The sequence below is a fragment of the Podarcis tiliguerta genome (genome assembly GCF_965153285.1).
Source record: "Podarcis tiliguerta genome assembly, chromosome: 1".
Taxonomy (NCBI): Eukaryota; Metazoa; Chordata; class Lepidosauria; order Squamata; family Lacertidae; genus Podarcis; species Podarcis tiliguerta.
Window position 1 is genome coordinate 78,933,370 of NC_139534.1, and position 27,451 is coordinate 78,960,820.

Sequence of the window (27,451 nt, forward strand, 5' to 3'; positions counted from 1 at the left end):
CAAGAAGCGCCGAGGCGGAAAAGGCCCCCGGCTGGAATTCCGCTCCGCACCTAGAATCCTTATAGGCCTCGGCTCGGCGCAAAGCCCTTGCAGGCCGCGTTGCGCCTGGCGGCCCCAGCGCCGCCTCTTTCCGGAAGAGCATCCTTGCAGGCTATCCTTGGGTCAGCAGCCAGGGTCCTTCCTCTCTGCTGCGCAGTCCATGTGGGCCCCCTCCCCCTTGCACGTGGGAAGCTAGCACCGGAGTTTAAAGGCACCAGGGTCCTTTTGGCTTACAGAACTGGTTTCTGTAAGGAAGGAAGCAGAAAAAGGAAGTGAACAGTATCCGAGTCAGCGGCCGGGTTTGGAGGCATCTTCCTTGTTTGCACGTGTCGATTCCAGTTTTGTGTACCCAAGGTATTGTTAAGAGCAGCAAGACGGTCGCGAAAAGGGCAGTAATCATAATGATAATAATAATAATTGGCTGGGCAATCGGAATGAGCAGCTGGTGGGGAAACTCCTCTGTGAGAAAAGGTTACAACATTGAGGGTTTTTAGTTTAGGGGGTCAGGGAGACGAGTTGAGGGGGGAGACGTGTCAGAAGTGCTGGAGGATTGGTGTTCTTATGCTTAGGATGAAAAATGCAATCTTGGGATGGATGGTATTTGCTATTCCCCCCCACCCCCAGACTGCTGTCTCCGTGAAAACTGAAGCCACCCTGCACTGAATCGCTACAATATCTCTTAAAAACTTTACAGGATCTCTAGCTGAAAATGCAGCGCAAGAAAGTGGACAATCGCATCCGGATACTGATCGAGAATGGAGTAGCTGCACGGCACAGGACACTTTTTGTTGTCGTAGGGGATCGTAGCAAAGATCAGGTGAAGTGCAGCCCGTGACTTCTTTTCTCTAATGTATATAACCTTCATCCGGGTGCTGTTAATGCGCTTGTGGAAAGTGCTGGCTTCTTATTTGGGAGATTTGTGCAAGCAGTTAAAAGAAAAGCAGTGGCCGCATGTGCTTGCTTCATTCAGCTTGGGATTTCTCATCATAAATCTAAATAGGGGATGGGGAACCTGCAGCCCTTCAAAAGTTGTTGGATTACAATTTCTGTCATCCCTAACCATTGGCCATGCTGGTTGGGGCTATGGGAGCTGGAGTTCAGCAACATCAGGAGGGTCACTAGTTCCCTACCCTTGAGTAACATGGTCATTTTCCAGGGACTTTTTACACTGTGACCCATTTCTGCAGAGAAGGTATATGCAGCGATTTCCATTGTTGTTGTTTTGATACCCACCCTTCACCCCCAAGCTCCAAGGGCAATTTAAAAATACAACATTAAAAACAGTGCAAAACTAATTGCATATATCTCCTAAGTATCAAAGGCCAGGGTAAAGAGCTGTGCCTTCTTCAGCATACAGCAGAAATACAGTGAATATTTTGGATGCACTTCTGCGGGGAGGGAGTTCCATAACTTAGGGGCTGCCACAGATAATTCCATCTCCTGGGTCACATACCTCCTGAACTGAGGGACTACCAAGAGGGTCCCCTCTGCTGAGGGTTTGTAGAGAAAGAGAAGCTAAAATCATTGCTGTCTGTGAAAATCTATCTGTATATTGCTGGTTCACTTAGGAAAAATGTCATGAGGTTGTACTTCCATGTGTGCCCACAAATTACTTTTTGAGTTGGAACTTTAACTGTAATAATTACAGTGTGTAGTTCACCCAATGAAGGATCTGGGAGTATTTTATTGATGACAGTTTATATTCCATTCCCATAACTAGTGTTCTCTTGGCAGATTAATAAATAAATGCATTCAAACTATAAACTATAGAGCATGAAACCTATCAAGCAGCAGCATTCTCAAGCACAAAAGTCTTGTTGTGCGATCAGACCTTGTTTCTTGCATACATTCCCCACCTAGTCCTACACTGAATTCCATACAGTATCTGTCTTTTCAGTTAAGGTTTCTTTTTTTTAAGTCTCTGTCATGAGTGTCATTTTTATTATTCAATACCCCATTGTTTTGTAGCACAAGGTTATATGTGAAAGTTCTGGCACTGCTCTCAAAAGTGTAGGCAAAGCATAAATGTAATTGTATTTCTAAAATCTTCTGTTTGCTTTCCAGATGCTTTATTTCAGTGTTGTCTTTGTTCGGAGGTAATAATAGGTTTTATTGCCTTACAGGTAGTCATACTTCATCATATGTTGTCTAAAGCAGCTGTAAAGGCTAGACCATCAGTATTATGGTGTTATAAGAAAGAGCTGGGCTTCAGCAGGTAAAAACATTTGTATGACTTTTCTTTCTTTTTTTAAAAAATTGCAACTATGTGGTGAGGCTCTAAAGTATTAAATCCTTGAACCTGGTAGGACTTTATTCTGAGTTAACACGCACAGAATTGCATATTTGAGTATGTGATAATTTCCTCAGTGAGGACTTCCAATTTAATTTCCTGTATCTTCCCTCCAGCCACCGTAAAAAAAGAATGAGGCAGTTGCAGAAGAAAATTAAAACTGGAATGTTAGATCTGAAACAAGATGACCCGTTTGAGTTGTTCATAGCAGCCACAAACATTCGGTACTGTTACTACAATGAGACACACAAAATTCTTGGAAATACTTTCGGCATGTGCGTCCTCCAGGTAGGAAGACGTTCAATATAGGAGAGTCATTTTCTTCAAGTTATTTGGGCACTTTACTTGCTCCTTAACTCTAGTCTTCATCTGCACTATCCATAATGTTCCCTGTAGCAGATATCTTTACTCTTAAGTGCAAAATCGTACCAAACGTATTTTCCACACTGCATTACTAACAAAAATATAAATATAAAATGGCATTTGATACCATAGCTTCATGTTTCATTTCTGTGAAATACAAGCCATTCTCAGAATAATATCTCAGCTGAACACAGAAGTTTCCCATTTTGGGTGAACCTTGAAACTATGGTTACCAGCTCCAGAAGAAGCCTTCATCTTAAATCGTGCTTTGAAGTTCTGGGTTCAGCTAAAAAAGAAACTATGATTAATTGCAGACCTCGATTCAGATACACCACAAGGAAGAAGGGACTGCATGCATGAGCAAAACTCTTGCTTCTATCTCTGCTTATTAAGATATGATCCATCTAAACTGGACCATCATGTTGCAGATTGTTGCCTGACTCCATTGTGCAAGAATGTCCATTCTTGGCACTGCACATTTTTTGCGGGCACATTACTGAAGACGGTGCGTCAATTTTCGGCACAATCTTTTCCAGGACTTTGAAGCTTTGACGCCCAATTTGCTGGCTCGTACAGTTGAAACCGTGGAAGGCGGCGGCATCGTGGCGATTCTTCTGAGAACAATGAACTCCCTGAAGCAGCTCTACACCATGACCATGGTATGTATGCCTCCTGAGATGTTTTTATCTGCGCTTAACAGAAAATTGGCCAGCTCTCCTATTCGGGGCCATGGCTCAGCGGTAGGACCCATGCGTTGCATACGGCAGGTCCCTCGTTCGATTCCTGGCACCTCCAGTTAGAAACAGATGAGGTTGCATGTAACTGGAAATATGGAGGGCCCAGAGAGTCACTGCCAATCATAGCAGACAGTGCTGGACTGCATGGGAAAGTAGTACAGGCATGTTCTCTTGTGTTCCATTTGAAATGTACAGCTGGACTAGGGGCTTGAGATAATGCCAGCTTAAAAGGAGCTTTTCAGTCCTGCAACCTGTTTTGTAGTGCTGAGATCTGGCTCTGGAATGGGTGAAACATACCACATATTGGATGCAACGAGTGTCCTTTCTGAACACGCGTATCAGAGTCATTAAAGCTGTTTGTTTATTTCTGCACTTAGCTGCTAAGAAAGCGGCAAGCACATGGAGTTTTTCTCGGTGTGGAGATGCAGTTACGGGGAAAGCTTTAGATGCAGAATTTCTAGACATGCAGAAGCACAAGCAACCTGACAGAAAATTAGGCTGGCCTATTCAGTCACACGATTGCAGGCAGCACACTTGCTCATGCACCCTAAGCTATAGAGTGGTCTGGCTGAGGGCTATGTGCTAGTGAGGGCCAGTGTCCATCTCTACTTGGGCCTTTGCTTGGGAATTAGAGAGGTAAACTTGAGAACCTTTTAAAGAGCAGTCGGTAAAATGTGGGCATTGGAAAGGAGCACAGTCTAACAAGACGGTATAAGACTTGGCTGTTCTGTGCCTGTGGTTCGTTGAAGTTGTCAAGTTCAAGGCTTTATTCAGGCTTCGTACAAACAACATTTCTTCTCCCCAGGATGTACACTCTCGCTACCGGACAGAAGCACATCAGGATGTGGTCGGCCGATTCAATGAAAGGTAGGCTGCCCAACTATTTTGAGCACAAATACTATCAACCCTTGGAAGGGAAAAGTCTGTTTGTTGAGCTTTGGTTTAGAAGGGATTCCATGTTGGCCCAAGTAGTTGTTTTAAGGAATATTATGTTCAATTTAAGCATAATGGGGTGGTGAATCTTAGAAGCTCTAGACCTGTTGCTTAGATTTGTCTTATTGTTTCAGAAGTCTGTATGATTCTAAGTGCATGTTTGTAACTTTAAATGTGAATTCCCCCCACCCCAATTGCATTCATTATTATTGCCCTGTGTCCAAGAGATCATTCATGAAGCTGTGTACAATCTTGACTGGTAGGGAAATGCACAGCAAGAGTGAGGAACTCCTGGCTCACGAGATACCTGTGGACTCCACTTCCCATCAGCCCTTGCCAGCAAGGCCAGTGAACATAGGAGTTGTGGTCCAATAATACATGGAGGGCCACAGGTACCCCACACCTGTTGTGTAGGGTGGCTATGCTCAGACAAGGTCTAATTTTCAATAGCAAAATGTTGGGACATCTATGATTTCTGCTCTGTAGATTCACTTGAAATTTCCCAACAAATGCTCTGCCAACCCCCACATTCGTTTTTTGGAAACTCACCTGTGCAGGAGGTGAAATGCTGTTGAACAAAGTGTATTGTGGCATGTTGGAAATGTGGCTTTGAGTCCCAAGGCTGACTCTTCCCTAAGCTTTGCTGTGAAGTTGGCAGGGCCTGTGTGTTAGCACTGTATTAATGCTGAAGGGAGCTACTATACAGAAGCAGTCTATGCTATCTGGCTTGATGTGCCATCCAGAAACACTATTCTTGGATCACCTTATCCATCCATGTACATGAGCTGTAGCTCGAGGAATCATTTTGCAGGCGGAGAACCAGTCAAGTACAACAGTGACAATGGTGCTGTGTCCTCTGTCTCATTGCACAGGTTCATTCTTTCTCTGGCATCTTGCAAAACCTGCATGGTGGTTGACGATCAGCTTAACATCCTCCCGATCTCTACCCATGTAGCAGACATTGCTGCTATTCCACCCCGGTCTCAGGTAAGTAGTTTAAATTCATATAATTCAGATTTTGACTTCAGATTTTTGGATGTTTAGTTGGCAATAACAGGACTTGCCTTTTCAACTTCTTTTAGGACTTTGCGGAAGGTTCTATTTTGCTTCTTCTTGTTTTCCAACAGGAGAGCCCTCTGTTGCTTCTTGCTCCAAAGGCACAGGGCTTAAAAGCTGTATTTCCAGAAGTACAAATAAAGTTTTTGGAGTTGTGCTTGGAGCAGCAGGTCCTGATAACAATAACAAACAGGCCTTGGAAAAGGAGTGCAGTGTTGGAGGGTTTTCCCCCCAACCCACTTGCCTTCGTCACTTCATATATATTCAAAGTCAGGATTGCTCCTATGCAGCTAATTTGCACACTTGCAGGTGCTCTGAGTTGTATCTCTTTGAGGGACAATCCACCATGTTTGGTTAATGAGCAGTAGGATGCTCATTTTCCCATCCAAACAAATATGTGCAGGCGAGCTACTTGTGGATTGTGGTGTCTCTTTGCATTCAAGGTAGCAGTCTTTTCTGATTTAGGTGACGCTTCTCTTGCTCACAGGAGGAAAGTCTGAGTCCTCAGGACTTGGAGCTGAAGGAACTAAAGGAGAGCCTCCAGGACACCCAGCCCGTAGGAGTCCTCGTGGATGGTTGTAAAACCCTGGATCAGGCAAGTATGGCATTGAAACAGGAATAAGGTGATGCGGTTATTTGAGCCCCTCACCCCCATGTGTCCTGTTCATGAAGCTTGGTGAAGCTCAGGATGGTGAGAGGAGCCAGGATATGAGGGGAATGAAAGATATTGCCAGCTGCTGGAGAATCTCCTCCTGCTCTCAGCAGATGGGGTTTTATGCATGAAATTGGTGTCTGATATTAATACAGAAGTACGTTTTGCATCGTCATTATTCAGCTTCTGTATGCCAAAGACCCTTAGATACTTAAGCTACTTTATTGGACCAATTTCTACTTTTTTGTTTAACCCATTCTATGCAGCTTCCATTTGGAATTATTTTTACTTGTCTGCTCTTTTTTTTATATAACTATAAGGATGTGTAAGAAATCTTACTGAATGAATAAGTGAATGAACTTACTAGCATATGCTATTGCTTACAGCCCTCTAGTTTTGTGGTCTTTCTTTTCTGGCCAAACTGTTCTAATATGCTTCCTTGTTGCTAGGCCAAAGCGGTTCTGAAGTTCATTGAAGCCATTTCTGAGAAGACGCTGAGAAGCACCGTGGCTTTAACAGCCGCCCGAGGTCGTGGTAAATCAGCTGCCTTGGGGTTGGCCATAGCTGGAGCAGTGGCTTTTGGGTAAGTTGCTCTGGGGTGTTTTAAGAATGGGTGTGTGTTTAAAAGGTAAAACATGAAGGTATTTTTGGAGAACTGGACTCTCCACATAAGTCTGAAAAGAACTGATTCAGTAATGATGAATCTACATAGGTAATTGCCCCCTGCTGCCAAGTTATGAGCCATAAATAAAAATTAAAATGGTCCATATGCTCATTTTTGCCACATTTAGCTATAGAATTACTGTCAAACCAATGATTTACTTAGTTAAGGCTGAAATCAGAAATGATTTCAAATATCCTGTGCTCTCAGCCCAGAGGCAGCAATTTAAAAAACACTGCAAAATAACCGATGTAAAAAATTGTAACTTGTTCTTTCTTCAAGGTGATGTTAAATCCACATTCTCTTTTGAGTCTGGACATAGCTGAAAATGTAGCTCTTCACTTGTTCATAACTTGCTGTAGCTCTGAAGTGCCATGGAACAGAAACAGGTTTACCGCTCCAGTGAAAACATGACCAAAGACTACTATAGGAGTACTTCAGTACTTGGTTCTGAAGCACATGTGCATGCAATAGAGGAACTTTTTTTTACATCAGGTTTTTGTATTGTTTTGTAAACTCTGCTTTAAACCATCTTCGGTTCCAGTTTCTCTAAAAGCTGGGTCATGTTATAACAAGATTTCTTTTAAAAAGCTGATAAATTATTTTGCCGCTTTTACAACATGCCGAATTATTTATATTACTGTTTCAACAATAATAAAAGATTGTAAAGTTCATTTCTGTCATCTTTTTCTTTTTCTTTCTTTTTTTGCAGCTATTCCAACATTTTTGTCACATCTCCCAGCCCAGATAACCTTCACACCCTGTTTGAATTTGTATTTAAAGGCTTTGATGCTCTGCAGTATCAGGTAATATGAGCAGATATTGACTGGTTCCACAGAGTGCCTTTGTGTACATTGCACACGGTTATCCTCCTGAATTTCTTCCCCCTGCACGTTACAACTGCCTGTGTATAACCCACACAATTCCAGAGAGTTCTCTGACTCTCGGGAGCTGCTTTTAGGCTGTGCAGATTTCTGCAGCGGCAATGGGAATACAAGAAACCTGTTCCATTAGTGGTGTTCTGGTCATGTTTTTTCTAGATTCAGTTCCTTATTTTTGTATTTATTTCCCATAGGCTTATATCCTGCCCTTCCTTCCAGTGGGTTGCAAGCGTGGATGACAATACAAATTGCAATAATAACAGTCAAAGCTGTACTGAAAATGTCAAATTATGCAACCAATGGAATAAAACAACAGCAGAACCATCAGTGGGTAGAGGGGAAATTATTACGCCCTAAGGGTCTGGTGGAATAATGTTTTTGTGGTGTTTTTTTTACAAAGCATGGGGTTACCAAATATGTGGAACAATTTTAGATAATTATAGCTTCAGATGACCTTTGAAACCAAACTAGCTCTGAAGGGTTGGGGTTTTTTTTGTACAAGCTAGGTTGTATTTTCTTTGGTATTCCTAATGTAGTTTATGTCTGTCGTTTTCAGGAACACTTGGATTATGAGATCATTCAGTCTCTCAACCCTGAATTTAGCAAAGCAGTCGTCAGAGTGAATGTGTTCAAAGAGCATAGGCAGACTATCCAGGTAGATTTATCTTTGATAGAAGCTTTCTTCGGTTTTCCTTCAGGCATGTGTAGACACAATGACTTGTTCCCGGCACTCTTCAAATGCTATAACTTCTTTGCAAAAGCTAGATAAGGCTGCTTAACTCCTAGTCAGACTGGTTTACCAAAGCGAGTCTTCAGCACCGTGTTTTCAGAAGACATGATGTATTGTGCTGCACCCAATGCCAGGCCCTCAGACCTAGGGGTTGGATGTGGCGCCCAGACCCCTCTTTCTGGCCCTTGGAATTCTCCTCAAGCCCCACTCCTCTCACTGCCCCTGCTTTGCACTGTGCTTAGTGTTTTTGCTTAGCTGAAATGTGTCCCTGAGCCTATTGCTTGCCTGGATAGGAAGGTATAGGAACAAGGAAAATGTGCATTAATAGCTCTGCCCAGCACTGGCCTGTGGCCTCCAGAAGGCTGCTCTCTCCCTCATTTAATCCCCACAACAATCTTGTGAGTTAGGTTAGTCTGAGAGGGAGTGACTGGCCAAAGGTGAGCTTCATGGCTGGGGGGGGGGGGAGGGATTTGAACCCTGGTCTCCCAGGTCCAAGAACAACTCTCTTAACCCCTACACTGCACCCACTCACTCTCAATTTTGCATGTGACCTGATGGTCCAGGCCCAAGGGCACATCTTTTTTCTTTTTCTTTGCAAAGGTGGCCACAATTTCCACTGTGGTCCTTAATGCTAAAATACTTGCTTATCTATGTGAAGAACAGTAAGGTAAAGGGACCCCTGACCATTAGGTCCAGTTGTGGCCGACTCTGGGGTTGCGGCGCTCATCCTGCTTTATTGGCCGAGGGAGCCGGCGTACAGCTTCTGGGTAATGTGGCCAGCATGACTAAGCCGCTTCTGGCGAACCAGAGCAGCACATGGAAATGCCGTTTACCTTCCCGCCAGAGCAGTACCTATTTATATACTTGCACATTAACGTGCTTCTGAACTGCTAGGTTGGCAGGAGCAGGGACCGAGCAACGGGAGCTCACCCCATTGTGGGGATTCGAACCGCCGACCTTCAGATCGGCAAGTCCTAGGCTCTGTGGTTTAACCCACAGGGCCACCCGCATCCCGTGAAGAACAGTAAGGTGCAGGAAATAATAATGTACAACATAGATACACTATGCTACACTTTCCTGAACCACTTGGTTAGTTTTGCAGCACAGGCAAGATTTGTACCTGGGACGTTTAGTCCTTGCACATACACTGGGTTCTCTTTCTGCCTCTCCCTCCCTCTCTTCCTCTAAAGTATGCTAGCTCTGGTGTCCAGGTGGTGTGAGTTTAATTGTGAGGTCTTTCATCCGTTGCTTAGAACATCTGCTTATACTTCCTCACAATTAGACTGTGCCTATATTCTAAAGGCGTTGTCTGTTTCTGTTAGCTCAAAGTCCCCCCTTTAAATCTTTTTCCTGCTCTGTTGAATTATATTGCATTAATAAACAACATCAAAAATCTTAAGGAAAACTAGGTGATTGATCTTCAAATGGAGCTAAGTCTTCTTTGGTGATCAGTTGTAGCCAAGTAAGATTGTCTTCCATGAGTATGGTCTGAACAGTGTGTCTGTAAGTGACTGTGGAGGCCAATTCCAGAATTCTGGAGGCCAGTTCTGGAGCTAAGTGTGAGTTAAAGAAATAATTTATATTTGTTGTGGATTCCTTTCTGATTGGTTGAACGCTCAGGAGAGAATGGTCATTTACTTAGAAATAGTAGTAGTAGTAGTAGTAATAATAATAATTATAAAAATTAATTTTTTTCTCATTTCTTGGCAAGTATATCCACCCTGCTGATGCTGTGAAACTGGGGCAAGCTGAGCTGGTAGTGATTGATGAAGCTGCTGCTATCCCGCTCCCACTGGTGAAAAACCTGTTAGGCCCTTACCTGGTCTTCATGGCTTCTACAATCAATGGGTAAGTTCTTCATTCTAGCTCACTTGCCTTAAATCTCACTAATCTGTCATGGCGCGTGGAAGTCTTCCCTTGATACTACAGGAATCAAGAGCTTTACTTGTTTTGTGTCTCTCTCTTTTCACTCAACTGCTTTGTCTGTTCTTAATAGGTATGAGGGTACTGGCCGTTCCCTCTCCCTGAAGCTGATCCAGCAGTTACGGCAACAGAGTGCACAAGCACAGGCCAGTATGACAGCAGAGAACAAGGCGACGACAACGCTGAAACTGTCCTCAGGTATAGTCATTCCACAGAGCTGAGAAACCCCAGGCTGCATAATGTGACCTCCGTGTTGCAGAAGTACACCATCTACGTTTCTCAGATATGTGCCAAAGAGTGGCTCTTGACGCAGGAGAAATCCCCCCCACCCCCCAAGAACTGCAGAAAATGGATGCAAGAGCTTTGAGCTGCTGCCACCATTAGGTGTCTTGGACCTGAAAATGTGCTGAATCGAAAAAATTCAAGACAACTTCTTGGCTTTTAGTTCATTTTTAGTGCCTGGGTTGTGGACCAGCTTTTCCTGACAGGCTGCGTACTTGTTTTGCCTCCAGGCAGTGGACCAAACAGTAGGTTCCAAGCATCATCTAACTGACATGGAGTGCTGACAGTGCGGCAGTGTGAGAAGCTGTTATTGGGCAGCGTTAAGAGGGCTTTCAGGGCTTGTGAGGAGGACACAACCTGTTGACGCATTCTTGGGAGTTTAATGTGAAAACACTTCCCATTTGGGGCTTTTGGAGCCGAGGGTGGTTAATTTCTGGATTCAACCCTTAATTTTTAAATTTGTTTTGTACACTGCTCAGTTTTCTTTGTGACATACAGTTCTGTGTTTATATCACATTTTAGGTATTAGGAAATTTGATTGAAAATTGTTCTCTGTTGTTTTTTATGTAAACATAAACCACTTCGCAGTTTTTATTTCATTAAGTAGTGTAAAATGTATAGAAATAGAAATAATTCTTTGGACAATCAGCTAAGGCAGCTTTCCCCAACCTGTTGCCCTCCAAATGGAAGGCACCAGTTTAGGAAACACTGGGGTGTTAGAGTTTTGTTCTTCCCTATCTCCTTTGTTTTGGTTTTTTTATGGATATGAATTGTCCATGGACTTAAATTTTTCACTTTTGCCCTTTTGTGTCTTTCTCTCTCTCCAGCTCGCTCGCTGCATGAAGTTTCCCTCCAGGAATCCATTAGGTATGCCCCGGGAGATCCAGTCGAAAAGTGGCTGAACGACTTGCTGTGTTTGGATTGCCTCAACATCACAAGGATTATATCTGGCTGCCCACTGCCCGAAACCTGTGACCTGTATCCTTGCTGCTGGAGCTTATTCTCATGCCAGTGTGTGGCCTTTAGCAGCCCCACAGAGAGTAAGAGAGATGGAAAATTGACAGGAATTCAGTATCAAGCTCTGTTGATCGTTCCACCAGGGCAAACCTTTCAGCCTGCCAGATGGAATGATCCTCTCTCTCCTCCTGCTGCATACTGTTCCCAGGAAATTACTCCCTTCCCAGGTCCTTCCTAGAGTGAGACACAGGTGAGATGGCCCTTAACCCATGGCACTCAGATACTACGTGAACAGGGACACCCTCTTCTGCTATCACCGAGCATCAGAGACTTTTCTTCAAAGGCTGATGGCGCTGTACGTGGCTTCTCACTACAAGGTTGGTGGCACTGTTTCTATTGCCAGTTTCAGCTGGAAATTGAGGGACCTTTGACCTTCCTTGCTGAGCTGTGGTTGGACAAAAATCACAAGTGCTTTTCCTTGTGGTTCTTTTTCTTTCTGATTCCTTCAGTTCCCCTTTTTCCTTCGAGCCACCTCTGTCACTGTTCTGGGCAGACTCGCAACCCTTCACAACAGTAAGAGAGGGGAGTGTTGGGGCTGGCGTAAGGGAGACATGGCAAAAGTCACCCGCGCGGCCCTGCCAACAGGAGTGATCCCTCAGCTGAATACCACTTGAGAAGCTCCTGCTGGTTGGAGCAAGATCAGTATTTGCAGTTGGATGGAAGAAAATAAAATCTGTTATTATATATACTCTTATATACTATATTCACTTTGCTATATCAAAATGACCCTATATAGCTTGGCATTTTAAAAAATCAGTTTGATGCCGATGGTTTTCGTTGCTTTAAAGAGAGTTCTCTGTGCAAAAAACCCATTTTGTTGTTTAGTCGTTTAGTCGTGTCCAACTCTTCGTGACCCCAGACCAGAGCACGCCAGGTACTCCTGTCTTCCACTGCCTCCCGCAGTTTGGTCAGGCTCATGTTTGTAGCTTCGAGAACACTGTCCAACCATCTTGTCCTCAAAAAACAAACAAACAAACATAGTGCAGATAAACCAGACACAGTGAAATAGTTGCTCATCAGATGAGAAACAAATATAATTGTTTGTGTGTGTTTGGAGAACTAATTCTGTGACCCAACGGTTGTTTTTCCAGAACTCTCCCAATGACCTCCAGATGCTTTCAGATGCTCCTGCCCATCACCTCTTCTGCCTTCTGCCACCTGTTGCACCTACCCAGAATTCTTTGCCAGAAGTGCTTGCTGTCGTTCAGGTAAGAGAGGGCACAGAGGGCTGGGCGCTGACTAAATTGGCTTCGCTATTGAAATCAATGGGACTTGCTGTAAATGGAACTAACAGAGCAATCCTAACCCTAGCAGGGCAGAGTGGAGGGCCAGATTGACAGCTGCGTCACAAGCCCTGCTGCTTATGTTGGCTAGGGCAGTATTGTGTCTGGGTGGGGGAGGAGCAGTTTCCTTTTCGTTGTGCCACCTCCCAGCTGGTGCAGCTGAGAGACAAAAGAATTGGATCCCTTTGGGACTCAAAGAGTTTGATGGACCCGTCCCAAACACCCCATTTGGGTGCTTTCTGCTGGCTAGCTCTGGTGGAAGAATTGCCGGTGGTACCTTCCTGCCCCCCAGGGTGAAGTGTGGGGTCTCTGCCCTGGTGGAGTCTCCCAACCAGCTGCACTCCTCTTCATGGGCAGCAGAGAGCAGCAGAGGGGCAAATGCACACCCTTCTAAGCTCTCACATCAACATCAGGGTGAGTGTTTAGATTGCACCCAGAGCTTAGACTGGATCCAACCCAAAGCCTTTTGTGTTTAAAGAGCTCTGATTAATTTGCCCAGAAAGCAAGCTGTGGAAAATCGGGTATCTGATAAAGGCTGCAGATCCTACATCAGAGAGCTAACCTTTTCATCATTGACTCCTGGGGAAAATTACTATATTTCTCCCCCATGTATAAGACAGCCCCTATTTATTTTATTTTTTTAACATTTATGGATTAAATTGCCCTAGTCTGTTGAGTACTGTGCTTTAGTCTAGCACTAAATCTCATGTCTCCTTTATTCTCCCCACTTTTGGCAGGTATGTTTGGAGGGAGAGATCGCCCGTCAGTCTATTATGAACAGTCTGTCTAGGGGGAAGAAAGCATCGGGAGATCTCATTCCATGGAGCGTCTCAGAGCAGGTAACTGATCAGCTTCTCAGTTGCATCTCAGGTGTTTTGCACTTTCCTGTATTCTTATTCTTCAATTCCATTTGATTATTGCTTCATTTCTTCTAAATCTTTATTTCTAGTTCCAAGATCCTGACTTTGGTAGTCTGTCTGGTGGGAGAGTTGTTCGCATTGCAGTCCATCCTGATTATCAAGGGGTAATGTAATTTATTCTTCTGTTGCTAGCATTTGAAAGAAATCCTGCAAATACCATTTTTGGGGGATCTTATTCTTTTCCTGCCTCAGAAACGTAGATTGCATCAAAAACAGTTTTTGTTTTTTTTAGCAAACTGCTTACTTAAGACCCATTAGTTTGGGCCTTATATCTCCCACTGCCCTGGCTTCTTTTGGGCAGGATATAAATTTAAAGAAAAAACAATATGTATGAAATGTGTATTCTGGTGTCTGTGTGTTTTGGCAACTTTTTATAACTAATAATCATCTGTGGTTGCAGAGTGATGCTGACCTGGTGATGTAAATCAGGGAGGAGGAATCTGTGGTCCTCCAGATGGTGTTAGACTCCAGCCCCTGCCGGCATGGCCCAATGGTTAGGGATGATGGAAGTTGTAGTCTATGAACATCTGAAGGGGCCACATGTTCTTCATTCCAACGTAAAATGAGCTTGATGCTTGATGTCTCAGATGCTGAGCTTCCTGAAGGAGCCAGGTTGTAAGAGCTCTCTCTTTCTCGAATGTGCATCCTTTCTTTCAAAACCCTTTTCTTCCCAGATGGGTTATGGCAGCCGAGCTCTGCGTTTGCTGCAGATGTACTATGAAGGCAAGTTTCCTTGTTTGGAAGAAAAAGTGACTCAGAAGCCAAGAGAAATTGCTACCGTGAGCAGTGAGGTAGGAAGGCTAGCTCAGCCAGTAGAGCATGAGACTCATAATCTGAAGGTTGTGGGTTTCTTCCCCACCTTAGGCAAAAGATTTCTGCATTGCAAGGGGTTGGACTAGATGACCCTCGTGGTCCCTTCCAACTCTATGATTCTGTGACCTTCTACAAAGGCTTCTGTTGAGATTTGCTTTTCAGAGGTCCACATGGGGGTTTCATTTTGTTTATACCTCTTCGGACTGCTTTCTACTGAACAAGCAAATTTAAAAACATGTTTTTGGCCACTTATCCGCTTGCTAAGTGATCTGCTGTTTTTTGTTTTGTTTTAGGCGGTCAGTTTATTAGAAGAAGCTGTGATGCCTCGGAAGGATTTGCCGCCTCTGCTTCTCAAACTGAGCGAGAGGCAAGCTGAGAATCTGGACTATCTTGGTGTGTCCTACGGTTTGACACCAAGGCTGCTCAAGTAAGCATTGGGATGCATTTGTATCTGTTGAAACTCTGAAAGCCGTCTGAACCTTTGAAGTGCTTTTGCCTGTTGCACAGCTTAGTGGAGTATAGCAGAGTACTGCAGTGATTGTTGAGCAGCTCTTGAGATTGCCCTGGCAGGACGAAGAGCAGGAACCAAACAGATCACTAGTAACTTGATTCTTGTTTTATTATTTACAGCAGCAAACATACAAGTCTATCTACAAGTTACTATTTACAACACGACTTCTTCACTCTCAGCAACTCCTCAGCACTAGCCACACCACACTAACACTCACTCACACCAGTGTTATAGGTCATGCCTATATAAGGGACCTCAGCTAATCACTGGGTTGTTGCTGGGTCTCCTTATCTCTAGGCAGATTCCTTTAATGCTCTGTCTTCCCACGCTGTGGAGACTCTTAATTGCTAACTTGCAAAGCCGCATTCATACCATGGATTCCAACATTATCCTCTGCTGGGAGAGGTTAAGAGATGCCAGTGCCATTGTGATACCAGGTATACACAAGATTCCATCAATGGCTTCTGGCCACAATGAGCTATTTTCTGTTTTCACTGTTGGAGGCAGTATAGCTCTGGGTACCAGTTGCTGGGGATCAAAAGTGGGGAGGGCTTTGCTACATTCAGGTCCTCCTTAGGGGTATGCCATAGGTATCTGGCTGGCCACTAGGAGAAGAAGGTGCCAGATGAGCCTTCGACCTGATCCAACAGGGCTTTTCTTACATTCTTAACAACTGTACTGAAATCGGGTATTGGTGTGTTTTGCAAAGCATGAAATCTTAGTGGTTCAGACCAAGTGCATTTTCTAACCTCGGGGTGCTTTGCCTGTTTTGGATTGTTCAAGGTACAATCTGGTAAAATTTGCGCACAGCAGAACATGTCTCTCAGGGGTTCTTTAGCTGCTATTCCTGAATTGCAGGGAGTTGCAATTAGATGACTCTTGGGGTCCCTTCCAGCTCTATAATTCTAGGGTTCCAAGTCCTAGTGACTTGAAGGGAGCAGTACAAGAAAATTGTTCTGCATTAATGTGCAGTTTCTGGTTACTTCAGTTAGCTTCTTCCATACACCTGGATACTATACTTAGGACTGTGCTGAAATATTCCCCAGTGCACAGATCAAAACAACTTATTTTCATGGCAATTTTGGGGGGGTTGATGTGATCTAACTGGTGCCAGAGCAAGGCCTGCCCCCCTTCACTCCCCATGTGCCCCCTGCACCTCACCCAAATCTGCTCTGGAGGGCCATGTTCTGGAGGGCCAGAACAGCAAGCGATGGGGTGAGGGGGCAGGGAACAGAGGGGAGATAATTATTTCTGTCAAGTAAAAATGCCTGCACTGAATGGCACAATATTGAATTGCACCCACAGATTATCCAAATATTTCGCTTTTTCAGTGGCACTGGCCACTGCTGCTCCAGTGTCATTTTCCCTTTCACCCTCTTTTTGTTGCTGCTTCCTTCCTAAATTGATCACAAGAAATGGGGCGAGGTCACAGGGCCATGGACTGCATCACATTTGATGGTGTCAGTGAGAGCAGCTAAGAGTGAGGTCAAGGGAAAGAAGAAATAAATGGAGATGGTTGCATGGAGTGGTGGAAAAAGTGGGAAGGCTTGGTGTCTTTTGGTCACAAATGCCTGGGGGAAATAGTATGTAGCTTTGGCTCAGCCCTAAGCATAAATAAATATTGAGCAATATTGTGCAGTTATTTTGCGTTTTGTAGACTATTAGCATTCTCTTGACAGGCTACAAGTAAGTTTTTGTTTCTCTCTTCTGCCAGGTTTTGGAAACGAGCTGGATTTGTACCAGTTTATCTGAGGCAGACTCCTGTAAGTTTCATTTCATTGCCCAAAACCCTAATAGTGCTGGAATGTTTTTTGGTTCTGATGATCTCTGTAAGGAAAACAAAGATTATATTGCTATGGCAATGTGATAGCTTTTTTATAATTTTATTTTTTATTTTGACAAAGTAATAATAATAAATAAACAAGAATAAAAATATGCACCCCACCCCCCAGACCATTCCATTGTAACTATTCAACCTTCCAAAATTTCAACACCTCTTGCGATGGTTTGACCCCCTTTCCAGTACAAATCCCACAAACACCTTCCATATCTCCTCAAAATCCTTTCTCCTGCATATTCCCCATCTTACCTTAACAGCACATGCTAATTTATCATTAATAGCCACATTTCACATCTCTTTATACCATTCCATTCCATTTTATATCCACCTTGCCCCTTCCACTTCCTAGCTTTAATAACTTGTACAGCTGTCTATAAATTTGTGAGCAAGTCCTTTATAGTCTGTGAATCTTCCACCCCATCATAAATTGATAATGATGGGCTTTTGGTCCGCTTTAACCCAGTGATTTCTGTTATTTCTAGTTTTTTTATTATTAAACTGTAGTTTATTCTATACAAAAATGTTTGGTGTATATTTATTGAACAATTAGCTAGGCATTAATTAATTGGTTGACAGCCTTACTATAAATCCAGTGAGTGGCATTGGTTTGCCTAGGGTGGGGTTTGTTTGCATAAACCAGGTGTTCGGTTTTAAAATGGTTTCCTTTTGATCGCTTCAGTGACTGGTTCTTCGTAGTCATCAGACATACACAGTGGACTAATAGTTAATAAGTTTTCATTTTTCACCAATAATGTCCCTGAAGTTTGGAATTCCATAGTCTTCTACTGTACCAAACTGGGCAACTTATAATGCTCACCTCCAGTCTGAAGTGAGCGTTGTGACCCTATGGTTTTCCTCCAGCTCTGATAATCTGAGCCAGAAAAAAACTCCGGCTTGGAACCTCATCATTCACCTGATGGGATCTGAAATGGAACAGTAATTTGCTTCTGAATTACCCAAGCTACCTTTTTGTAAATCAGAATCCAGGTTGCACTGAGACTATGGTAAAGTGCCGTAGTTATTAGCAGTTATTGCTGTTGACTATCTTGTGTGCTTTCTGGTAAACTTGTTTATTTTCTGATGCTGTTTATTGTTGAAAAGACTCAACGGCTCATAAAACGTTGCAGCTACAAGCAATACCTTTATTTTCCAGAATGATCTGACTGGGGAGCATTCATGTATCATGCTGAAGACCTTGAATGAAGAGGAAGAGAGTGAGCAGGAGAACTGGCTAAGTGCCTTCTGGAAAGGTGACTAGTATGAATGATGTTTCAGGGCTGTTTTGAGCTGCCATTTTAGGGTTGGATGGTAAATTTACCACCACATTTCTATGGGGTGGAGAGTGGGGTTCCTCTGAATAAAAAGTATACTCTTGCATAAAAAGTAGCCATCAACTTTAGCTGCAGTTTCACCCCACAGTTTCACATCCCCCACCTCAAATTACTGTTAATCAGCCTTCAGTGTGATCAGTTATACATGAAGTAGTAAACCAGGTTTTGTTTCCATTTGTCCTGCAGATTTCAGGAGGAGGTTTCTCTCCCTTTTGTCATATCAGTTCAGCACTTTCTCTCCTTCATTAGCTTTGAACATTTTGCAAAACAGGAATATCAAGCAGCCACCTCAACCCCGTAAGTAAATGTCTGTAAAAAAGTAAAACTCCCTGGAGGGCATTTTGTGAAACTAAAGCAGGGGACAGCAAACTTTTTCATCAGGGGGCTGTTCCACTGTCCCTCAGACCTTGTGGGGGGCCAGACCATTTTTTTTTGGTGGGGGGAACAAATTCCTAGGCCCCACAAATAACCCAGAGATGCATTTTCAATAAAAGCACACTTTCTACTTATGTAAAAACATGCTGATTCCCAGACCGTCCACGGGCTGGATTTAGGAGGCGATTGGGCCGGATCCGGCCCCCGGGCCTTAGTTTGCCTGTTGTTGTTTAGTCATCTAGTTGTGTCCGACTCTTCGTGACCCCATGGACCAGAGCACGCCAGGCACTCCTGTCTTCCACTGCCTCCCGCAGTTTGGTCAAACTTAGTTTGCCTATCCATGTACTAAAGCGTACTAAAGCAAATCCCAGAAGAAGAAGAAAATGCATCGCATTAAAAAATAAAAAAGGTCTTCAATAAGTATACACAATACTCTGCTTTCTTTGGTCCAAGAGCAGTCTCTTCCTTGATGGACAGCGTGTTGCATTTCCATGCTGAGAAAGGGGATCCTTTACGGAAGACATCAGAGGGGCTATCCCCGTCTTACAAACGCTGCTCTGCTTCCTGTTCTTAACACCTAGATAGCAAGTGCAATTTATCTCTGTCTTGTTTTTTTCCTTCTTGCCACTCCACTCAAAATTTAATTCATGGTTTGCTAAGCAATCAGTCGTAAAGAATTAGAAGCTGTTTTTATCCCTTACGACCTGAAGAGGCTGGAGATGTACTCAAGGAACATGGTGGACTATCACTTGATTATGGACATGATTCCAGCTATCTCTAAGATGTACTTTCTCAACCAGCTTGGAGATATGACCCTTTCTGCTACGCAGTCTGTAAGTATCATGTATTTAGCTAGCGTCTTGTTAATGCAAGTCCTCTCATTTGATGGCCAGTCTCTGAACTGTGTGTGTGTGTGTGTGTGTGTGTGTGTGTGAGAGAGAGAGAGAGAGAGAGAGAGAGAGAGAGAGAGAGAGATTTTGTGACCTTGACTTTTCTAGTTGTCCTCTTAACCTGAAACTCACCAGGACAAGATCCACAAAGCAGTTGTCTTGGAACTACACCAGGTGCCCTTTAACCCTAATTTAGAGCCCAGCTTCTGAATCAAACAGTAACTAAATTAAGGCACTAGCTCGAGATAATTCATGCAGGTTGATTGCAGCACCCCTTATTTGAAGACCTCTCTAACCTATTTGTGGGATCATTTGTGGCTCATATAGGCCATCAACAGTCAGTGGAAGAATGCAGAACGTAAATTGATTCCATTTTTTAAAAAGCCTCTGGCAGTTTGCCAGTGATGTTTTGTAGCCTACTTGCATCTGAGACTCTGTGTGTGAAATTAGTGGAGCAAATGAATGCTTTATGTTTTGTTGCCACTGAACTTGGCAAGGGGCAGTAGGCAAGTGTTTCGGGAGCAAAACAGAGGAAAAGGAAAGGCTAAGGGAAGAAAATGAGAAAATCTGGCATAGGTAGATAGTGTAGATCTTGCATGTGATAAAACAAAAATGGGGGAGTAACAGAAAAGGGGTGCAGATCTTTGTTGTTGCATATTGAGGAGAGCATGAATGATGTACTTTGTGCACAGAGGAAATGGAGCAGATTTAATAGTGGAGAAAATGCCCGTGGTGGTTTGCTGGGGGACTTTGCAGTTTGTTTTTGGGTGGTTCACTTTGCAAAGAGAGAAGAAGGGGATTGGCAAGGAATGTGTTAAAAATGAGTATGGAGTTAAAATGGTAGCGAAATGCTACTCTACCATTGATGTGATGTGATCTTCCCGGACTAATAAAAATGTAATGTGGCCCTTTGAGTTTTGTGCACCTAAATTTTTGAAAAGGCAAGGAAATTGCCAGACAAAAATAATAATGACGTGATAGGGTTCTGACAAAGGCCAGACTTTTCCTTCTGTTGAATCAAAACCAGGAAACTCACTTTTCTTCCAGGCTCTTCTTCTTGGGATTGGTCTCCAGCACAAAACTGTGGATCAGTTGGAGAAAGAGATAGAGCTGCCTAGTGGCCAATTGATGGGCCTCTTCAACAGGTCTATCCGCAAGGTGGTTCAGGTAAATGTGGTTTTTGTGAGTGTTGCATTAGGGAGAATTACCTGTATGGTGGAACACTCTTGGTGTCCAGATCCAATAGTATAGGATCTGAACTTAACTGTATAAAAATAACTTCAATATGTTTTGCTTTGAACAACTCCCCCTTGTATCATAGGCTGTCTTAGGTTGGTTCTTCAGATGTGAGTAAATGTGTTTGAGGCTCAAACTCTGTATGATGCTCGGCTGTGTGTACATCTCTCTTGTTTTCTTTTTTTAATAAACGAGAAGCAGCCAAGATTTAGCAAAGGGGCGGGGACACACAGACTACTCAATCCGTTCTATTCCTGTTGGTTTTCTACTCAAAATGGCACCTCTTCCAGGTGAGAAAACACAATGGTGGAAGAGGATTTTGAATGGACCGATGGTTGGAAGGGAATGTGTTAAGCAGCCCCTCCCCTCCCTTGAGCATTTCACTGCTTATTTCAAGATGTGTGTGTGATATCACGGAAAAGTTGCACTTGACTGACCATTGCATACTGTTTGAACATGGTGCAGAGCAGAATTTAATTTTGCCAGTTGGTTATGCAAAGTAATCTTGTATTTCTACTTTATACGGGGCCATTGCATGGATGGTCATTAGTAACTTCTATGGAACCAACGGTACCGCCAATCAAATGTATCAAGCATTTCATCCTTAACCATTGAGCGATGACCCTGTTGGTAATTTCTCCCTCCTAGTTGTTCAACACTATCCTGGAAAAGGCTGTGGAAGAGCAGATGGCAGTAACCAAAGACGTTGTAATGGAGCCAACTCTGAAATCCTTAAATGAGGATTTGGTAATTTGTGTTTTCAAATTGAGATTCTAAATACTAGTGCTATGGATGTAGAGGTTTCTAGCACCACCCCTTCATGCCAGTGCAGTATTTCTTTAATCCACACTTCTATGGATGATTATTTTGCCACTGGCTTTGAGCCCTGATAGCTAAGCAAAACCTCCATGTACAAAAGGAGTCACTTCTGAATATTAGACATTGAGGTCAAGCAGCCATTTTGACTGCTGGGGATGGTGGTAGCTGTGACCCTCTAGGTCAGGGGTCAGCAAACTTTTTCAGCATGGGGCCGGTCCACTGTCCCTCAGACCTTGTGGAGGACTGGACTATATTTTGGAGAAAAAAGAACGAATTCCTATGTCCCTCAAATAACCCAGAGATGCATTTTAAATAAAAGGACACAATCTACACATGTAAAAACATGCTGATTCCCGGACCGTCTGCGGGCCAGATTTAGAAGGCAATTGGGCTGGATCCGGCCCCCGAGCCTTAGTTTGCCTACCCATGCTCTAGGTTTTGTTGGACTGCAAGTTCCACATCCATGAACTAGTGGGAACTATTGTCTGGTCTTGCAAGCACTGTTTCTTTTATTTATTAAATTTCTATACTTCCCTTCATCTAAGGATCACAGAAAGTTTACAATATAAAGTGGTTTATGCTACAGTCGTACCTTAGTTTTTGAACAGCCTAGTTCTCAAATGTTTTGTCTCCCGAATGATCAACGTGACTCTTCCAGTTTTCGAACGTTCTTTCGTAAGCCAAATGTCTGACGGGGCTTCCGCAGCTTAGAATTGGCTGCAGGAACTTCCTGCAACCAGTCAGAAGCCACGCTTTGGTTTTCGAACGCTTTGGAAGTCAAACGGACTTCCAGAATGGATTCCGTTCAACTTCCAAGGTACTGCATTATCTTTTGAAAAAAGCTTGCCATTAGCTTGCACACTTTCCTATCTCAGTTTTTATAACTGGCAGTGCATAACACCAATACCTGGTATTAATCATATTATGGTGAGACAATCTTCCTTGGAATTATCACTGCTTCATCTAAAATCCCAAAATTTCACATTGGGCAATGCCTTCATTAGAACTACCGTATTTTTCGCCCTATAGGACGCACTTTCCCCCCTCCAAAAATGAAGGGGAAATGTGTGTGCGTCCTATGAGGCGAATGCAGGCTTTCGCTGAAGCCTGGAGAGCGAGAGGGGTTGGTGTGCACTGACCCCTCTCGCTCTCCAGGCTTCAGGAAGCTCTCCGCAAGCCATGGGAGAGCTGCACGAAGTCATGCAGCTCTCCCACGGCTTGTGGATAGCAGCCTGTTCTGGGGTCGGGGGAAATAATAATAATAAAAAAACTAGGTGCGCCCTATGGGCCGAAAAATACGGTGCCCCAAATGTCACAAAATAATGGCAAGCTTTAAAGTTCTCTGGAACTCTTCCTCAGGCAGTATGTTATGCAAAACCACAGTTGAGAGGACATGGGGGGAAATAGAAAAAATACAGAAGTACAAAGAAAGGGCTGGATGTTGTAGCCATTAGATCAGCTTTTAGATTTGGTTCCATTGTGGAATTTGCAGATGGGATAAGTCTGTCCTAGGTGCCAAAGGGATCAGGTTACAAATCTGTGGGGCAGAGAAGCAATGGCTAGTCAGCCTTTTTTGTTGTGTGTTTGGCTTCAGAACTGTATATTTTTTCATAACCCTATTTAGCATCCTTTTTTAAAAATTGCTTTTTCAATGCAGGAAGAAGCAGCAAAAGAATTTCAGGAAAAACACAAGCAAGATGTTGGGAAGTTGAAAGATCTGGACTTCTCACAGTAAGCCCTCGTAATTTGCAGTAAATAAATCCACAGGCTCCAGGAAAGGAATCAAGGGGTCTAAGCTAATTCACCATGTCATCTAAATAGCCCAAGGATGCTACAGGGAAAATATAGTCTTGCTTTGGTTTCATGTATGAAGGGCCACCTATTCATACTATCCATTGTGTTGGCAAAGGCAGATGTTGACATGATAATATGAATCACATTGCTTTGTTTAGGAACCAAATGACTCCATAAAGCTAGCCTGATGGGTCTGAAGCAGTTCAGAAGAGCTTTTGCCATTTTCCCAACGTCACTTGGTCACTTCCCCACAAGCTACAGGGGAATATGCTCAAAGCCCTGTGACCTCTTTATGGAAGTTGATGGCGACAGGGAGCCATCTTGTCTTACGTGTGGATGGGATCTTAGGCCTCTTGAAATAGGTTTGCCAAAACCCATGTGGCCTTCTGAGGCACAGGCCTGCAGTTCCATAATTTTCTCACTGATGCCCTTACCAGGACAGGCATCCCAGGAAGACACAACTGAATTTTTATTGTCTTCCAGCTGTGGTGTAACTCTTGTGGCTTTTTAATGAGATTGCTGTCAGTTTCTGAAAGTCTTGTGAACAGGGTTTGAATATCAAGAGCCTAAAATTAATTTCTGTGATCCCTTCTCCATAGGCTGCTGAAGTTTTTAAGAAAACACCCCAAAACATTCGCCTATCTGACCTTGCTTTTAATCTTCTTTTAAGGTCCATTAGGTATAGAGGGATCGACCAATCTGAATACTTAAGTTCTTCACAAATTGCTTAGTCTCTGTTTCTTCTAAGATGTGAATGCAATGCTAACTTAGGTATCAAACTATGGTTAGAGGAAGGGGTTGCAGGATTGGGTCCCATCAGCCCTATCTGCCTGCCACCTCCTCTGGGCTGATTTTAACTTCGACCATACTAATAAAGATGGGAGGTTTTTAGTAGTTGTTTGGATGGTGACAGCATTTGAGTCATTTGAAGGGAGGGTTCAAATGTCCATTTTTATTTTTTTTTTACTTTCAACTTGCACACACTCTTTCAGCTGAATGTGCCTGATCATGCTTTTTCTTGTCGTTAACCAATGCCTGCATGATCACTAGCATTGCTGCAAAATAAACCAGTATTTTCTGATCAAGTGTCCTCCATTTTAAATCTAAAAAAACCACACAATTCTTCTCACTTAGGTATGTTATCCGAGGAGATGATGAAGAATGGAACGAAGTGTTGACCAAAGCAGGACAGAATGCTTCTATTGTCAGCCTCAAAAGGTAGTGACGCAGGCTTCTCAAAGGGTTGACAATACTGGGAAACTGAAGGATTAAATGAAGAAGAGAAAAGTTTCTATCTCAATACATTCTCTTCCATTCCCAACGAACCAGAGGAAGGAATCGGAGAAAGTCTCCCTTGTATGGGTGCTACACAATATTGGGGCCACCACTGAGTGTGCCCTGTTTCACAAAGTCAGTCGCATCGGGTGCTGGGATGGAATATAGAGCAGGGTCTTAGAAGATGGCTTGAGCCAAGTAGAGTAGCTTCTTAGTGGTGAAGGCAGTCATCAAGTCCCCTTTATGAATCTTTTTGTTTTGGAGAAGATCAGTTTGGCTCTGCATTAGACCTCCGGGTATAGGGCAGTACAGTGGTACCTCGGGTTACAGACGCTTCAGGTTACATACGCTTCAGGTTACAGACCCCGCTAACCCAGAAATAGTACCTCGGGTTAAGAACTTTGCTTCAGGATGAGAACAGAAATCACGCTGCAGCAGCATGGCAGCAGCAGGAGGCCCCATTAGCTAAAGTGGTGCTTCAGGTTAAGAACGGTTTCAGGTTAAGAACGGACCTCCGGAACGAATTAAGTACTTAACCCGAGGTACCACTGTATATAAATTCAATAAATGAAACGAACTCCTAAATCTTCAGAAGCCAAAATATTTAACTTTCAATCTCAATAAATGTTAATTTAAGGAAGCTCATGGAAGAAAAGCTTCCCATGCTGTCTCCTGCCTGTGCATTGTCCTGCATTACTCAGAAGCTCCCACCCACTAGGTGCCCCTTCACAAAGCCTGGGGGGATGTGCAGGACGCTGTAAGGAAAAGGAAGGGATGGACAACTTTCCTCAGTTAATGTAACTTGGTATAAAAAAATTTATCTCCATCAGAGCTATCTCTAAAGTGGTTTTTTCTTCCTGCCCATTCTATTATGGAGAGATGATACTAGGGCTTAATGTATTTCACTATGCCATAAGTATTGCCTATTGAATACTGAAATAGGTGTATTCCAGTTGCATTTAGAAAAAGATTGTTTCTAGGCCATATTGTTGTTAAAGAAATGAAAGTGTTTGAAAAATGCCTGTTTTGCATCTCAACACATGGGAAGGTCCATGACATCAAGTGGTTAGACTCTCAAGCCTTAAGTCAAGGTCTTAGTGCCCTGCATAGCTCCTTCCTCATCTCAATGTCTGCCGTAAGCAGAATAAATCATGTAAACAAGCAAATATAGTCAAACTTGCTTAAATCAGAGACCACTTTCTAGAGGTTGCTTCTAGACTTGCCCATCCATGAACAGAAGGATTTATTCTGATTATTGAAAGGACTTTGAATCCAGCAGAAGTTACCTACTAGGTGGGTTGGAACGTGGTTTTCCCTTCCCTTACTACCACTTTTCACACCACCCCCAAGTGAATTCACACCCCCTGCCTGGTGATCTTCCTGCAGGGAGAAAACAAAGCTATATTATGTTTTTTAGCTCAAAGTGCATAATACCCACAAGCATTTTTGTGACTGTTGTGTTATGTTTTTCTCAGTGGCAAGAAGAGAAAATCAGAAGCAATCGCAATAGGATCAAAACCAGAGAAGAAATTTAAAAAGAAAACCCCAAAGCAGAAGTGGAAGAAATGATCTCAAAATCTGGGACATGGAGTTCTTGTTTTGTGGGAACCTGAAAAGCAAATCACTATAGGCCACAAAGAAACCATAGTTCGAAATGGGAAGACATGAAGGTTTTTCCTCCCCTTCGTATAGGGGCAGCCTGAAGCTAAACAGTTCAGAAGATCTTTTTTATATTATTGCTGCCAGCTCAGCATTTGTGTTATGCTAAAAGAACTGTAGAGCAGTAAACTGGATTGTTACCAGGAATTATGACTCTTTACAGTTTAGCCTTAAAAAGCCTCTGTTTTGTGTGCCTCGGAGACCTATAAACATCTTTCCCTTCTCTTTACTATTTGTTTCCTTAATAGCAATTTTGGAGAGAGGCCTGGGCCTCAGTGCTGCGCGTTGTTTTTTTTAATTGAAAGCTGGTTTTTTTTAAGAAGCGTCAGTACAATGAGCTGTAAAAACACTCTGTGGGATTTTGAAACGGTGGAGTTGCATTGAGGTGTCTGCTGTATATTATGCCTTTTGATAAAAAGGGAAGAATCCGCAGCCTGAGCACTGCCTTCACCTTTGCACTCTGGCTTCTGTGGTTAATTCTAGACATTGGTTTCTCCTAGCCAGACCATCTACTGGTATTTAGAAAAACAGAGAATTTGGCAGGGAATCCTGTCCTTTGAAAAGCATCTTCCCTGCTTTTCAGTATTCTTACTCTTACTTGATGTCATGTCCCACAGTGCATTGATTAAGGAGTGGCAATAGTGTGGGTGGGTGGTCCCAGCGCTGGGGCCTTTTTTGGGAGGGTGGGACTGACTGAATCCATCTGGATTCAATTTCTTGACCATCAGGAAGAGCTTGTACCACAGACACCTTATTGGGTCTCAAACAACACATATGTAGTAGGTTGCTTAATATAGGACTGTGTCTTCTGCAGGGATATTATTTGAAACAGTATGATGTTGCCAAGAACATCCAGTTTTCTTCTTTCTCTCTCTTCTCCCTCCAGAAAAAAATATGTTTCTAGTCCTTACGACTGAGGATAAGCTGGATAATGTCTCGGCAGTATCTGGTAAAATATCAAAAGTGGGAAGAAAAGGTCTGTGGTGTGGTTTAACTGATATCCATGGCAGCCCTCCTATCCTCTGCTTACTACGGCCTCTATAGTTTTTCCCTTATTTAAAATGTAAATAAATAAAACGCCAGGAATGCAAGGTCTTGGAAGTGAGAGAAATATGCAAAATAAAGAGATGAATTAAGCTGG

At 43.2% G+C, this 27,451-nt stretch overlaps 1 protein-coding gene across 4 annotated transcripts; it reads left to right on the forward strand.

Moving 5' to 3' along the window:
* Window positions 1-27,451, forward strand: NAT10 (N-acetyltransferase 10). Of its 4 annotated transcripts, XR_014508358.1 has the most exons (31): window positions 1-393; window positions 734-856; window positions 2,163-2,254; window positions 2,446-2,617; window positions 3,229-3,351; window positions 4,235-4,296; window positions 5,235-5,349; window positions 5,906-6,013; window positions 6,520-6,653; window positions 7,444-7,537; window positions 8,169-8,267; window positions 10,054-10,190; window positions 10,339-10,463; window positions 11,375-11,525; window positions 11,785-11,881; window positions 12,656-12,772; window positions 13,585-13,686; window positions 13,797-13,871; window positions 14,442-14,558; window positions 14,874-15,007; window positions 16,806-16,854; window positions 18,085-18,181; window positions 18,449-18,559; window positions 19,298-19,470; window positions 20,575-20,694; window positions 21,412-21,510; window positions 23,240-23,313; window positions 24,511-24,594; window positions 26,127-26,957; window positions 27,091-27,141; window positions 27,254-27,451. XR_014508358.1 is itself a non-coding variant. In XM_083428530.1 (29 exons), exons 2-29 carry the CDS (start codon window positions 749-751, stop codon window positions 26,218-26,220), a joined length of 3,063 nt encoding a protein of 1,020 aa, XP_083284656.1. In that variant the 5' UTR covers window positions 1-393; window positions 734-748; the 3' UTR covers window positions 26,221-27,451. The 4 variants fall into 4 exon arrangements, 1 of the variants encoding a protein (XP_083284656.1); XR_014508356.1 differs by having other exon boundaries at window positions 26,127-27,141; XR_014508357.1 differs by having other exon boundaries at window positions 27,091-27,451.

Coding starts and splice junctions, on each gene's coding strand:
- NAT10 (XM_083428530.1), top strand. CDS start 749: ATGCAGCGCAAGAAAGTGGACAATCGCATCCGGATACTGATCGAGAAT. Junction 11,526..11,784: donor CTGCCCGAAACCTGTGACCT/GTATCCTTGCTG, acceptor CATGGCACTCAG/ATACTACGTGAACAGGGACA. Junction 12,773..13,584: donor AAGTGCTTGCTGTCGTTCAG/GTAAGAGAGGGC, acceptor CACTTTTGGCAG/GTATGTTTGGAGGGAGAGAT.